Here is a 15,032-nt window from a genome sequence, read left to right on the forward strand (position 1 = left end):
AAATCTTAACATATGGATATTTCTAGGCAAGCTAGGGAAGTTGGACAACATCCTCTCTTTCAGAGGAAACAGTCTGAAAAGTCTCCCAGCTGTATTCCTGCTCTACTAATTTTGTTTCCCTCCTTTCCACTAGTTTTTGCCTGTGTCGCGAAGAACAGGCATTTCTTGTGTTCTCTGCAAGTGAACCATTGCAAGAAGTTCTTTTTCTTGGAAAGTAAGTTTCTATGTATTCTTTTATCTCTCTGTATCTTTTTCCTTCTCTTATTCCCCAGATACACTTGGCTTGCATCTAGTGGAAAAGTTTAAAAACCTTTAAAGTTTTGCATGTCGGGTAGTGCCATGGGTGATAGCTTATGCAAGTTAATTATTGATCTCATTTATTCATTTTAGGTTAGATGTGAAATACTGCCTATTTCCCTTCACAGAAAAAAAAGTGAGAGAGATGAATGCGAAAAGGTTGGGCAAGGATGGTCTTTCATTAGGGAGAAGCACAAATTTCCCATCTACTTTGCCCTGTCAGCATGACTGAGCTCCAATATTGAGAGTTTCATCTACAAATAATAGCTTCTGGTCTCTCATTGGAACACTTTGACTACACAGTGGTTTTGATAGATGAGTGCAAAGAGAGGGCGTATAACCCATTCACAAGCTTGAGCAGTGTGGGGACTGCTGTCAATCTTTTGCCATCCAGAAAATGCCTCTCTGTCTTCAGCTTTTCTCCCTTTCTAGTAAAAGGGTCAGGTAGAGGAGTGTCTAAGGTACAGGACAGGTGACACCAGGAAGGGGAAGAGAATCTGTCAGAGCTCAAGCCGCAGCAGGAACATGACATGGACAAGAATGATGGATTCACTCCTGCAGTGCTTGGGCAGAATCTCTTATAAAAGGCAAATCCTTGCGATAGCATAACTGATGTGCTTGTTCTTGTGTAAACTGCAGTGGATGCTGTTATCATCATACATGTCCAGTCATTTGTACTTTGTTCAGAAAGCAGCTATGCACTGCACAATACACACATGAATGGAACATTCTGCAATTGCTTCCCAGGCATATAAGCTTCTGGGTTTATCATGGGCACAACCCCTATAGAGGGTAGTTTAACCAGCCTGGGTTGGCTCGTTTGTATTAGAGACAAGGAATTATCTTAGTCCCTCGTGGCATGTGGTCAGTGAGCACGGATGGCTCAGCTAGGCAGCAGGTCTTAATTTTGGGGCTTCTGTAGGTCTCCCAAAGATTGCTGACCGTTAAAAGCTGCCTGAACCACTGTTGTCACAATTTTAATGATTTGCCTCCTGTCTGGGAGACTATAAAGGGTTAACTTTCTTTCATGAAGAAACAGCAGAATCCACCGCAGGGGGGCTGCTGCTTCTCCACCTCTCAGGATTGCTAGGGGAGTTGCCGCCCTGAGGCTTCTTGTGGCCGTGGCCGCTGGGCTTATCAGGCAAATTCCCACACTGGTTTTGCACACACAGTACCAAGTCCTTTAGCTGTCTTTTTGCCAGATGCTTTAGGGTGGATTTGGATATTCCTAGAGATAGAATTTGCGTGTACCACCCATCTCTTAGGGATTGCGACTGTCTAGTCGCCTTGTTTGATTTGAGTCTCTCCCCCTGCATCTTCGGGGGGGGAGGGGGGGGCGGAGTTTGCTGAACCTGTGCCGCTACGAGAGCTTTACTGGTTGGACATTCTTGCATGCCGCCGCCGGTTTATCAGTGCGGGAACCACTAGAATGTCTGCCCCCAGAGCGTCTGCCTCCGTCAGGGCCAAACCCAAACTGAAGCCCGTGAGCATTTAAGTCCATCAGGAGTTCAGCCCATGTCACAACATGCTCTGTGCATTTTTTGATCTGCGGTTTCCTGCAATTGCCCTTTCAGTTGTCTCTATGTTTGCTGATGTTCAGACCTGCAAACTTACTTGCAGCCCCCTCATGAGAGGGTGAAGTTTCTCTGGATCAACTGGAGCACTTATGTGACAGTCGTATTTTCCCCTATCATATATTGCTTGCACACTGGCGAGTTTACAAAGTGCTGTAATTAGCTCAGAGGAGGTGGTGACTTCTAACTCCATCGTCTTCCCTCTGTAAGCCAGACGGAAGCTTCTCCCCCAGTAAGCTATCCGTGTGGTCAGGCTATACAAGCCCTCGGGTTCAGGAGTCAGGAATACATCGTCCCCCCATTCCCCAGCTGCTTCTTTGGAAGTCTAAAACCACTTCGTCACCTGGCTCCCTCATGTGCTTGATTTACAAGTCACTCGGCTGAGAGACTGTAACACTTAGTAATAGCAGTGACAGTGCCGAGTTTGCCACCTCCAGTGTCTGAAATTTGGGGTTTAGTCACTGGCAGCGCTCTCTTTTGTCCCATAGTGTCCTCACCGGAACGCTCTTCTCCACTCGCTGCAGGGGAGTCCCTCTCTGGTTTGGACTTGGACTTTCTGCATGAATTTTTAGCTTTTCGCAGCACAGGGACAGGCACAACAGAGTCCTCTGAATCAAGAGTGGCAGTGTCTCTTCCACCCAATTTGGCAGGGTTCCCTTCCCCCAAATTGTCCATCGGGACATTCTCTGCCTCTTTCCCCAATTCCCACGGTTCCACATCGCTTAGTTCATATGTGGAGGGGTGTTGCTGAATGGGCATCTGAGGAGACTATAATTTTTCCTTCCACCTGAGCTGTCAAGGCATCTGCGAGGCTTCTAGACTGCACAATCATGTTTTCCTAACCATTCTGGCTCCTTGCCTTTTCCTCTAACCCTTTTCCAAGGTCTGAACTGTTTTCTCATAGATTTCAAATTCAACCTATGCCTGGGCCACCACTGAACCCAACACAACAGCATAATATTCTGCTGTAGACTCACAAATCACAGAGGCAGAACTCTCAGCTAATTTCTCCTTTTTTTTCTGATTTTTTGTAGTTTTGCTGAGCTCAAATTAAATCAAATCCTGTGATCATGCATCCTTTTTTTGTGAAGACATTCCACTGTGGAATTACCCTCATGGCTGCACCATAATGTCATGGAGGCAGGGAATTGATGTGGCCAAGTCAGGAACTAAAAAAAAATTTTTTTTTCCTGAAAACTCCACCCCCAAACTATATACAAAACTCCTTTAGGTTTATTTACAAGAGTCTCATTTGATTGGGAATTCTTCAAAGGATGTGATGGACAAATGTAGAGATTTAGCAAGTCAGGAAATGGAAAAGGCTAAGCTATAAACACAGCTTTACCCCACTATCAATCACGTTGAGCAGGGAATTAAGGGAAGAGCAGGCTTTCCTTACAGAGGTGAGATAGGTATTTGGCAGTGATCCCTTGTTGGATTTCCCTGCAGCTCGACTGCCTCCTAGCACTGTAAGCGATATTCAGTAGTCTGGAAACATGCAGCAGAAGCCCAAGGCGAGTGGTAAAGCTGCCACTCAGAAATGTTTTGAGACATGGCTGCCACATGACAGGGATTTGTGGAAGTGACACTGTCTCAGCAGCAGCAGTGGTGAGCCAATCTGCTAGGGTCTTCCCAGTTTGGAATGGCAGCCAGGAAGTTTGCTGCTAATGTGGTCCAAGAGGAGGTGGGTCTGGGTGCGCCGGCAGCTCTCTCAAATGGACCCCAGGACTTGCCAAGCTTGCAAGTTTGCACAGAATGGTGCAAAAGTGGGGAGAACCAGCCAAAGGCAGGGACAGTGTAAAACCGAGAGCCCTGTAAAAAGGTAGGAGCCATCCAAAAGCAGGAATGGTCCAAAATGGGAACTCTGTCACAACAAGAACCTGTCCTGTTGGGATCTCTATCAAGGCAGGAACTCTTTCAAGGCAGGAACCACCTCCTGCCTTCTTCCTTGCTCTATTTATCATTTTTCTAGATAAAGTGTCCCTTTGCCATTTTATACTGGGCATGAAAACCCAGCTGACCATCAGCCTCATTCCAGCGCAGGCTTCCACACGGGTCAGGCACCTTTTGCAGTTCCCCCTTCAAGCCAGCAGGGTGGGGAAGGGAAAGCAGTTTTCATGCCTCCCCAGTCAAACCCTTGTCGTGGCAGGGGGATAGAAGAAAGGAATTTGGAGTGCTATGGAACACTCACCTATGAGGAGAGGCTACAAGAGTTGGGGCTCTTCAGCATGGAGAAAAACCTTCCAGTAGTGGCCTTCCAGTATTTGAAGGGGGCCTACACGAAGGCTGGGGAGGGACTGTTCACAAGGTCTTGTAATGACAGGACGAGGAGCAATAGATTTACACTGGAAGAGGGTAGATTTAAACTAGATGTTAGGTGGATGTTCTTGACAGTGAGGGTGCTGAGACACTGGCACAGGTTGCACAGGGAGGTTGTGGATGCTTCCTCCATGGACATGTTCAAGGCCAGCTTGGATAAGGCCTTGAGTGACCTGTTCTAGTGGGAGTGTCCCTGCCTATGGCAGGGGGTTGGAACTAGATGAATTTTGAGGTCCTTTCTAATCCAAACCATTCTGTGATTCATTTCTGCCTCTCTGGGCACCCATTCCAGTATTTGAACACTTTGTGAATTATGTTTTTCCTAGTAACTAATTGAAATGTCCCTAGTCACAACTTGTGTCTGTTGGCATCGAACAAGCAGTTGAGACACCTCTATCTAAAAATAGTTATGTTCAAGTGGAAAACTGGACATGAGGAGGAATTTTAAGTAATTTAGATATCTTAATAAAAATAAACATAGTGCTTTAAAATTAGACATGGGACTTCCCTTTGATCTCAAGTCAACAGCAGTTTTATATGAAAGTGCAAAAGTAAAAGAGGTTAGTCTCATGATAGGATGTGCACTTGTTTCGATGTGACTGCCGTTTGGATGTCAAGGTCAGAAAGAACATCGAAATTGTACCTCAATAATTTAAAAGACCTAAACATTAATGGAGTATTGAAGCATATAATAGGGATGTAGATTCCCATGGCATCATAAAAAGTGGCTCAAAGAGATGGATAAAATGTGAGCACGTAGAAACAATCCTTTTTTTTGTGCATAGTGTTGCAGCTTCTCTTGCTTTCAGCACGCAGAAAGCAAAAGTATGGGAATTGCCACCTTTTTGGTAAGGAACAAGGATTCAGAGGGCAGCAGTTAATCAGTTCCCTACTTTTAATTCCTATGCTGCTTCTTTTAGTAAATCTCCACCCAAACGTCAAGCAAAAGGCTAGCTAGAAAACCTCTGATATACAGCAGAAGTTGCTTGAAAGAGTAGCTGGTCACATTTCTGAAAAAATTTCTTGTTTTCTCACGAAATAGATGTAATCCGGAGTAAAATTTTGTTAAGATTCTCCATTTTCCTGTATTTTTTTTATGGCTTTGAGCAGAGAATTTTTTAGCGTAGGTAGCATTAATTAAGCTCAAAAAGTTGTCAGTTCTCAACAGAGAGAAAATGAGCAGGGGAGAGGGTATCAAGAAGGAAAACCAGAAATTTCCCCTAAGGAATCAGGAAAGCAGAAAAGGACAGAGGAAGCATTTAAAGCAACTATAAAGCTGAGAAGATAAAATATAGATGAACAGCATTAATAGGAATTAGTGATTAAATTTTAATTTTCAGATGAAAAGATGTATAAATGAAGAATAGTAGTAAGCACTAATCACACTAGAACACATAGGGAGAAAGTCAGTGTCTAAACCTAGCCAAAGAAAAAACAAGCAATGTTTTTTTACTGAAGGAAATATTTTAAAGAGACTTTGTGAAGAGAGAATTTTTTATTCAGCACATAAAAACTATTAAATTAATAATAGAAAATAATATAAAATAAATAATAAGAAAATAGTAGAATAATTTACGACAGAAACTACAAGAGGGGATCATTGTGTTCTAGAAATTAAGCTAATAGTCCAGATTTAGCAACTGGAGCATTACTGATCCCAAGGACTTGTTACTCCTTGTATTAATGCTAAATTTGTCCACTTAAATGGGATAGAATCAGGAAAATACTTCCAATTTGAAAGCTGATTCACGCAGAAGTGGTCTTTGTGTGAATAGAACTTGTTGGAAAGTGAGCTGTTTCTGTGAAAGCATGGAAATATTCATTAGAAAGATAAACAGTAAAATACAAGGATTTTCTAGTTGGGAATTTTCAGAGAATGTTCATGGTTTTCCATGAGAAGCAGACACATTCCCTGGAAGATTTTTGTTTAGTTAAAAGTCTAGCTTCATGTCATAGGACATTGTCCAGCCTTGGCTGTGAGGCGCAAACACTGGTTTACTTCAGGTAGAAAAGATTAATGATACTCTAGAGGTGAAGGTTCAAAAACATTGCTTTTTGTGTTTGACTTCTTCGTTTCTTAGTACTGTTTTGCCTTCCTGTAGACTGGTCATCCCACTTTTTTAGGTCCACTTTGTGGTTTCTTTGTACTTTGGAAAGTTGGCATCTTGTGACATTTATTTATGCCTAAAGTCATCTGAAGGGTATGTGGAATGAAACAGAAGAAGTAGCAGAAATGAATAAGGGAGCACAGTGTAACAAAGGATAAATGATAGGTTATAAGATCTGTAAAGGATGTCCTTTTTGTCTCTAATAAGATATTTAGATTGTGTATTCTGAAACTTATGGCTCAGCCTTCTTGTGTTTGCCTTGCCTGAAATGGAACACATCACAAATACAGTCACAGTACAAATAACAAAAACAAAAGTAAGGCAAAGATGAAGACTTTTGAAGCCCTAAAGAAGCAAGTTGGAACAGGCAGAAAAAAAGTTTATAAAAGTTAATGGAGAGGAAGTCATACCTTTTTTTCTTCACTGTGTTGTCATGGTTCTTTGGTTCACTTTGTTTTAATGTCCAGGCTTTGAATTTCAGAAATCGTTACTTAAGAGAAGCTAGACTGTGCAGAAAGTTAAGAGAATGGAACATCCTTAAAACACAGTAGGAACAAGAGGCCTGTGAAAGAGACTGTATTGTCCATGACGGCTGGCAAGTTAAATGTGTTCACAGAAGAAGTGCATTGCTTAAAAAAGAGAACTTTCCTGCCTTGTTCTCAAAAAAAAAAAAGGACAACAATCAGAATGCTGGGAGTGAGTAAAGAAGTCCCCAAGGAAAAGGGAAAGGAATGAAACATTTAACTAATAGTAAAGAAACAAGTTTATTGAAGTAGGCCATGGTTTCCATATTCTGTGTGCCTTATATTTATCCATAATGCGGCTGGACTCAAGTGCTGACCCCAATCATTTGATTGCATCAAGTTCTTCTTTAGCAGTGAAAGGATTGCTTGAAAGCCTGCAAAATGCAATGACACACCCATCTCTGTGAACAAGCACATGCCCAAATCAGAAAGATTTTATCTTCTGGCAGATAGAGCCAGTTTTGTAAATGCTGGGTTAGTCCCCAGAGTACACACTCCTAGTTAATGTTTTGCTTATACTGCATGGACTGCTGCCTGAAGTCGTGAAAATGCAGAGTTACAGAATACAATAATACAGTTGTTCAAGGAGGCTGATGGGTCTGGTGGCAAAAAAGCTACACAGACTGGGAGTGCAGCAGTGCAAGTATGACATGGGCCTCTCCTTAGCTGAGGTGTGAAGCGACTGTCACAGCTGTGAAACATTTGAAAGCCAAAGCATCTGGCAGATGCCCTTGAGAGACACATTGGCCTTCACTCTGGCATACACACATTAAAGGTGACATTCATTGCAAGCTACAGAATTCTCCGTTTCATAATCTGTGTTCAGCAGTGAGGTAGAGACACAGAAGTGAGCTGTTCCACAAGCACCAAAAATAATAAAGCCTGCTCTTTTCCAAATTTGACCTAAGTCCCTAGGTTACTCTTTGTAGGATTCTGAGCCCTCTCCTATACCTACCTCACTCCCCAGAACTCCTAATTTCCCCAGACTATAACCATCTTCTCCTTGTGCTGCCCTCCTCTCAGGCTGAGCAGGAGGCTACATGTTGCCTGCTGAGAGCACTGGCTGGGTGCAAACTGGCTGACCATTGCCCTCTTGGATAAATGATAGTTGTTATCCCTCTCTTCTGTCCTTCTGCCACTGTTCACTGCTTTTCCAGGAATTTAGTTAATTTCAGTAGTGCTTTCCTTCTGCTGATTTGATTGAAGTTGGACAGCAGCTTAACAAGTTACCAAGAAAGATGAAAAGCTCCAGGAATCAGGTGGTGTTAGCTTCAGAAACCAGGATTTACAGAACTGATCAGTGATGAGATTGCAGCTTCTGCTAAGAACTTCTTGAGCATAGCCAGAGGAGTCTAAAACAGATGCATGCAGTGTGATGCTACGTTGCTCTATTGATACCATATGCCACAAGAAAAAAAATACCTGAGAGGTAATTTTAGCAAAGGAAGCTCAGCTTGTAAAAAGTGGAATTTTCATATTTCACCTGCTACAGCTTTTTTTTCCTTCCACAAAATTTTCACGTTGTCTCTTTCAGATGGATGCCTGGCTCAGAGTAAATGATACGCAGTGCACAGTCCCTAACAAAAGCTGAAAATGGATGATGCCGACTGATGGCTTTTTGACAACATCATTTCTTTTCCTCTTTGAGATGGGTGGTACAATCATCAGGAAAAAAATCTACAATAAGCCCGAGTGACTTCTTTGTCCCTTGACTCCTCTTTCTGCAAGTCTGTAAATTATCAGAAGATATGACCAGTCAACTACCAGAGGAGTCTGTGGAGACCCAGAGCTCAGACGAGCTTGAGTGCAAGATCTGTTACAACCGCTATAACCTGCGACAGAGAAAACCCAAAGTGCTGGAATGTTGTCACAGGGTATGTGCTAAATGCCTCTGCAAGATCATAGACTTCGGGGATTCCCCACAAGGAGTCATAGTGTGCCCGTTCTGCAGGTTTGAAACGTGCCTGCCAGACAATGAGGTTAGTAGTCTTCCTGATGACAACAACATCCTTCTCAATTTAGCTTGTGGAGGAAAGGGTAAGAAGTGCCTACCAGACAACCCAACAGAACTGTTGCTGACTCCCAAAAGGTTGGCATCTCTGGTTAGTCCTTCTCACACCTCTTCTAATTGCCTGGTTATAACAATCATGGAAGTACAAAGAGAAAGTCCCCAGGCTCTGAACTCAACCCCTGTGGTGGAATTTTACAGGCCTACAAGTTTTGACTCTGTTGCAACCGTGTCCCACAACTGGACAGTGTGGAACTGCACATCTTTGCTCTTCCAGACCTCAATTCGGGTGCTAGTGTGGTTGCTAGGATTGCTGTACTTTAGTTCCTTGCCTTTAGGGATTTATTTACTGGTATCTAAGAAAGTCACCCTTGGGGTTGTCTTCGTAAGCCTTGTCCCTTCGAGCCTTGTTATTCTTATGGTTTATGGCTTTTGCCAGTGTGTTTGCCATGAAGTTCTAGACTGCATGTCATCATGATAACAAATAAGCAAAATAAAATGTATTGCAACATCTGTAGCATAGTCAACTTATCCTGTCGTATTCTTATTTATTCTTACTGTTGCCCACCCCACTAAATGGAAGCAGTGGCCCCAGTTCTGTGGTCATCTTTTTTTCTACTTGATTTGATTTCTGTCCCACCCCACCCACTCTCTGCCCCTTTATTTCCATAAATAATAGAAATAAAATTGATGTGCCGAGTTTAAAAGGCTGAGTTGTAGAAATTGCCAAACTCAGTGCCTGCCACTGCTGCCCTTTGGTTTTTGTTGACTCAATCATGGCAGTCAAAGCTGCGGCATCCACTACAGAGGAAATTAGTGTAACAGGCACCTTCCTGATGGGATAACATCTCTTCATCCAAAACATCTCATGCTTTGTGATATCTGTTACTTATAATTCATTAACATTTCTAGCAAATGAAATCACTTTATTAGTTAATATTGTAAGAAAAAGGCAAACTGTCATTGCTTTTTTTAGTTCATGACTGGAGGAGGCCAGTGGTGGCACGTTTTTTACATTCTGTGACATGAGCAATCTTTTCCTCACCATACTAAAACCACGTCTTCAAAACATTCTCCTCAAACAGAAGTCATATAGTTGCAGCTCCTTCTGAGATATGTCTGCTAAGGAGTATTTACAGGAACTCTGCCCCATGTTTGCTGTCCTCTAGATGTACTTACTTTAGTGTGCATCCACCTCAGGCTTCCATTTGAGGGTTCAGAGCTCTGCAGACTTCTCTCACTGTGTTTTGTTATGCTTACACTCCCTCCCAGCATTTCCACCATCACCTTACATTTCCAACCCATTACTACTTCTAACAAATTGTCTGGCCAGCTTCACACTCATCTGCTCTCTGGTAGTTACACCGGAGAACTTGGCTTATGTGACTTCAGCTACCAAGATAGACTTTTATTCCCAGCCATTAGAAAATGGAGCTTCAATTACTAATACAAATTTCAGGAGACACTGAAACAGTTAACTGGGTGGTTATTTTTGCTTTCTGAATTCTCAGAATGATCATTGTAAGGAGATACTATGACTTTGTGAAGATTACTGTTTACTGCATAGTCCCTCAAATGTTTAATACCCTGAACTCCCTGTCATCATTGTGAGTTGATGCCACTTTAGGTGTGGCAATTAGCATGTCTTGATTAGTTGAATTGAGAGGAATTACTGATGTTTTACCATTCCACAAGTAGAATCAGGCCCTGTTAGGCTTGCTTGTATGTTGTATGGTTTAGGCTGCTCTTTCAACCACTGGAAAAGTGTTAAAGTAAGAAATATTTCATGTTGATGTGTATAACTAGATCCAGGAACACCACAGCTGGAATCTCATTTTCCTCTGCACAGCAGGGTGAAAACTGAGAAGTTGAGCAGTGCCAGTGTGGTTTTGGGGTCAGGGACAAGATTTGGTAATTTCAAGGCAGAGTAAGACTGAATGTGTGGCCTAACAAAATAATCTCAGAGCAAACTGACTTGGATGAGAATGAAAAATGGTGATGGGAATAGCAAAGCTCAAGTGGTGGTTGTGTCTGTCAAGGATTTGAAGTCAAACTAGTCCTTTTGTAGATGGTGTAGATGGTATCTCCAGTTTCATTTCTATTGCAAACAGGGAAAAACGTGGAAATGTATAGGTCTTGCTTTTCTTGACACCCATTTTGTAATAGTGCAAATATATGTGTGTATGTACATACAAACACATATGTGAGAAGAAAACTTAGAGCAAAATTATAGTTTTCAAATGTATGGAGTTACAGAGCTGTGTACTGAACAATTAAATGAAATGTTCCCAACTTTTCTGTAATGATTCAATAGCAATTACAACTAAATTAGTTTCAAAATTCCTAGAAATGACTATTCCTAAGTAATTGTTATTAATGTTTGTAGTAAAAGCACATGTAGGTAGAAGAGATAATCATCTCCAGTTCTGGTGTACTGCAAGGTTTGACTCATCTGTGGACTCATACATTCTAAAGTCTCCAACAATAACATGTCAAGAAAACATAATCTGTCGTTTTATAGTACTTTGAGAAAAGATGTATTTGTAGTGTTAGGGGTTTCTATGTTTGAGGGTTTGTTCAATTTGTCTGAATATAATGTCTCTAATAAAGGGCTGGCTAATAGAGGAAGTAGGTTTTTTGACTGTGTGACATAGTATGTATTGCTTCCGCACAATGTGTCTACACTGCTACCTGTTGTCTTTTCCTTCTGATTTTCAGTTGGTTGAGATTATCTCAGCTCCAGCAGCAAGCGTTTTGTACTCTTTGTTTTAAAACAGACCCTAATCTCAGCCCGCTTACAGTGGTATCAGTTACACATCACAGCACAAATAAATACACCTGTTATTATACTTTACTACTTTTAAGACTGACAGCCTGTGAAATTTATGCTGTGATTTGAGTCCGTGCTGCAATACTAATCCACTCAAAAATGAGAGCGTGCAAAAGCGTATTGATTGTATAGCTATTCTACCACTCAGCCAGAGTACATTATTACAGCTTTGCTCTCATAAAATTCCATTGTGACTTACCATATAGCTACTGAAAATTGCTAGAAGGTCTAAATCTTGATTACTTGTAGAGAGGATTTTACTGTGTGACTAAGGCTAGAAGAACTTCAGATATTACTCTTCCATTATTTTTATTCTCCACCAAACTGAAAACGTAGAAGTAAAAACTCTGTGTCAACTGCAGTGGAATAATTCTTCTGAATCTATAAACAGGGCTTAAATCAAGTCCTCCATACCTGCCTGCCTGCATTTCCCTCTCTTTCTGTGACTTTTTTTCCTCTCCTTGGAGAGTAATGTGGTTGTAAACTACTGCCTGCGCAGTAAGGCAGCTCCCTTTCAGTGGGATTTTATTCCTACTTTGCCCAGATGTGTGACTCACCAGATACAAAGTGGTTTAGATTCATTACTACAGGATTCATATAGTCCAAATGACTGTTGTTTTTTTTTTAATTCCTGCTTCTATGGATGCAGACTGTGTTCTCACCAACTGCTTGTTTACACTGTCATGTAGTGGCATGCCCTGATGTCTGGGGCACAGTGATGTTGGGCACAACAGCAAGAAGGATGTGCTAAGCTGGACCATCCTGTGAGTGGAACCCAGTGAGGGTTGAAGCTCTGCAAGTATGGTCTGAGCCTGCAGCCTAAAAGTCAATTAACAGTGAATTACATAGAAAGCAGAGTCTGGGGTTTCATACACAGGACATGAGGCCTTGACACTGTAGCTGGGCAGTGTCTGAGAAGCAAAGCAGAGAGGAATCTATGCCTTAGATAGAAGGGGCTGTGTTTTAAATAAGCAGTTTGGGATAGAGCTGTAAATATAGGTTTCTGCTTTTTTTGAAGAGGCTCAGGTGTGATCTCATTGCTGTCTACAACTACCTGAAGGGAGGTTGTAGCCAGGTGGAGGTCAGTCTCTTCTCCCAGGCAACCAGCAACAGAACAAGGGGACACAGCCTCAAGTTGTGCAGGAGGAGGTATAGACTTGATATGAGGAGGAAGTTCTTCCCAGAGAGAGTGATTTGGAATGGGCTGCCCAGGGAGGTGGTGGAGTTGCCGTCCCTGGAGGTGTTCAAGAGAAGACTGGACAAGATTTAGTGCCATGGTCTAGTTGATTGGATAGGGCTGGGTGCTAGGTTGGACTGGATGATCTTGGAGGTCTCTTCCAACCTGGTTGATTCTGTGATTCTATAAAACTCTTAAAATAGGTGAACTTCTGCCCTGATGACACTATTGGCAAACTTCAGAGTTGCCAGCATTTTATGGTGTGTCCTGGAACAAACACTGTTCCAAATGGACTTTATGACTAGAAGATACAGAGGAGTCCAGCAGCCCACAGCAACACAGACAAGCACAGTACAGGAAACAGCTTTCCAGATAAATGTCTACATAGGTTCACAGAAGGTGGATGATGTTGCACTTGAGAGAGTTCCTTCTTATTAGGGTGTAGAACCAGTCTTTTGCCTAATTTTAACTAGAGCCAGAGGCAGGTTAAACTCACTTTCCCCCATTACTATTCTGCCCTCTCTGCTGGGACAAGGCTAAATGGAACTGTGGGCAAACGGTATTTTGAAATGAAACAATCTTTGCTACTATACTGAGTTTACAGCTCAGTCCAGTAAACCAAGATTAACACCGAAAAGATGGGAAATTGCAGCCAGGATGTGACAGCAATCATGGCAGCATGTTGTCATAATAGTTCTGATGTCAAAGCAAGGATAACAAGGCTACATCCTGCCATGGCTTGGCTAATTCAAAGATAGTGAGAGACTGCCAAGCCTGAGGACCACCACAACTCAACACACTCCTCTGCATTACCTCTGTGACAGTTTACTTCAGTCATGCATCTCAGAATCACTGAGAGCTTTAGGTTGGAAAAGACCTTTAAAGGTCATCTAGTCCACCTCCCACTGCAGTGAGCATCTTCAACTAGCAGGTTGCTCAGAGCCCTGTCCAACCTGACCTTGAATGCTTAACAGGGCAGGGATGGGGCTTCTACTTCTGCTTTGGGCAACCTATGCCAATTTCACCACTCTCATTGTCAAAAACCCTATTTGTTGTATCTCCTAGCTTAAAACCATTGCCCTTTGTCCTATCACAACAGGCCTTGCCTCATCTTTCTTACAGGCCCATTTTAGGTACTGAAAGGCTACAATAAGGTCTCCCCGGCGCCTTCTCTTCTGCAAGCTGAACAACCCTGGCGCTCTCATCCTGTCCTTTTAGCAGAGGTGCTCCAGCCCACAGGTCATTTTTGTGGCCCAGGTTAATGTCCTTCTTGTGCTGAGGGCTCCAGAGCTGGATGCAGTATTTCAGGTGTGGAGTAGAGCAACAGATTTGCCCCTCTCAACCTGCTGACTACACTGCTTTTGTTAATTTCTTCATTTCTTATACATCGATTTTATGTCAGGATTTCATTTTCCTATGTTGATGATAGGTGTGAAAAGTCCTGGGCACCTCTCCTAAGTGTTCCACTCTTAATCAGGCCCATGTTAACTACCCTGAGGTTTCTCAGCTTTTTTTAATTCCCAGATTTTTTCATGTTTCTACAAAATGAAGACACTGCTCTTTGTTTTAAGAAGAGCAGAGCCTTAAAGGTTTTAAAAAAAAAGGCAAAAAAAGGCAAAAAGAACCCAAGGGGAAGAAGAACTTTCTTTAAATCATTTGACAATACTTGAAGTGATGGAAACAGACCATTCTGAGAGTCTACTTTTACTTTTGTGCTACCAGGTTCGATATTATCCTTTGAGTGACATCAGTAAATCTTTAGTGCTGGAGGTTCCTCAGGGTGTTTGTAAGTCTGCAGACCTTCAACACAACCCCAGTACTCCACTGCTTTGCTGTGAAGCACCATTCCGCCTTTTGCGTCAGCTCCCCTTGTCAAAAGCTGAACTGTCACAGTTTTATAAGGAGTTCTGGCACAGAGAATGAATCCCCAGTCTGGGGATGGCAGATCATCTTTTTAGAGATGTGCATGGCAGTAGCAAAGCTTTCAGTGCTAGACCTTAAACAAAAAGAAGTCATCTTGCAGTCTGAATTGTTAGCATAAATTCCCTTTTAAATCAAGTTTCATTGTGTTGGGCAACACTGCAACTAAAAATCCTTTTATTTCTGTCTCTTGTGTTATACAAATGTGGTTTGCCTTTTTTTTTAACATATTAAATCATAGAAATCAGAGATGGGTAGGGGAAATAAAGCCTAAT

The 15,032-nt window shown here is 42.2% G+C and overlaps 2 protein-coding genes across 9 annotated transcripts in view; both read left to right on the top strand.

Moving 5' to 3' along the window:
* The window catches only part of RNF182 (ring finger protein 182), an 80,076-nt gene extending 68,618 nt beyond the window's left edge, over positions 1–11,458 (top strand). For 4 of the 6 annotated variants that reach the window (XM_064161014.1, XM_064161017.1, XM_064161018.1 and 1 more), the window contains one exon: positions 8,357–11,458. In XM_064161014.1, the coding sequence (XP_064017084.1) occupies positions 8,571–9,308 (738 nt within the window). In that variant the 5' untranslated portion in view covers positions 8,357–8,570 and the 3' untranslated portion in view covers positions 9,309–11,458. Of the gene's footprint in view, positions 1–133; positions 215–8,356 lie in introns of all 6 variants that reach the window. The other 2 variants (XM_064161016.1, XM_064161015.1) reach the window with 1 other exon arrangement.
* Positions 1–15,032, top strand: part of MCUR1 (mitochondrial calcium uniporter regulator 1) — an 80,788-nt gene that overhangs the window by 19,834 nt on the left and 45,922 nt on the right. The gene's annotated exons all lie outside the window — the stretch shown is intronic.

This window comes from Pogoniulus pusillus, chromosome 21 (genome assembly GCF_015220805.1).
Source record: "Pogoniulus pusillus isolate bPogPus1 chromosome 21, bPogPus1.pri, whole genome shotgun sequence".
NCBI lineage: Eukaryota > Metazoa > Chordata > Aves > Piciformes > Lybiidae > Pogoniulus > Pogoniulus pusillus.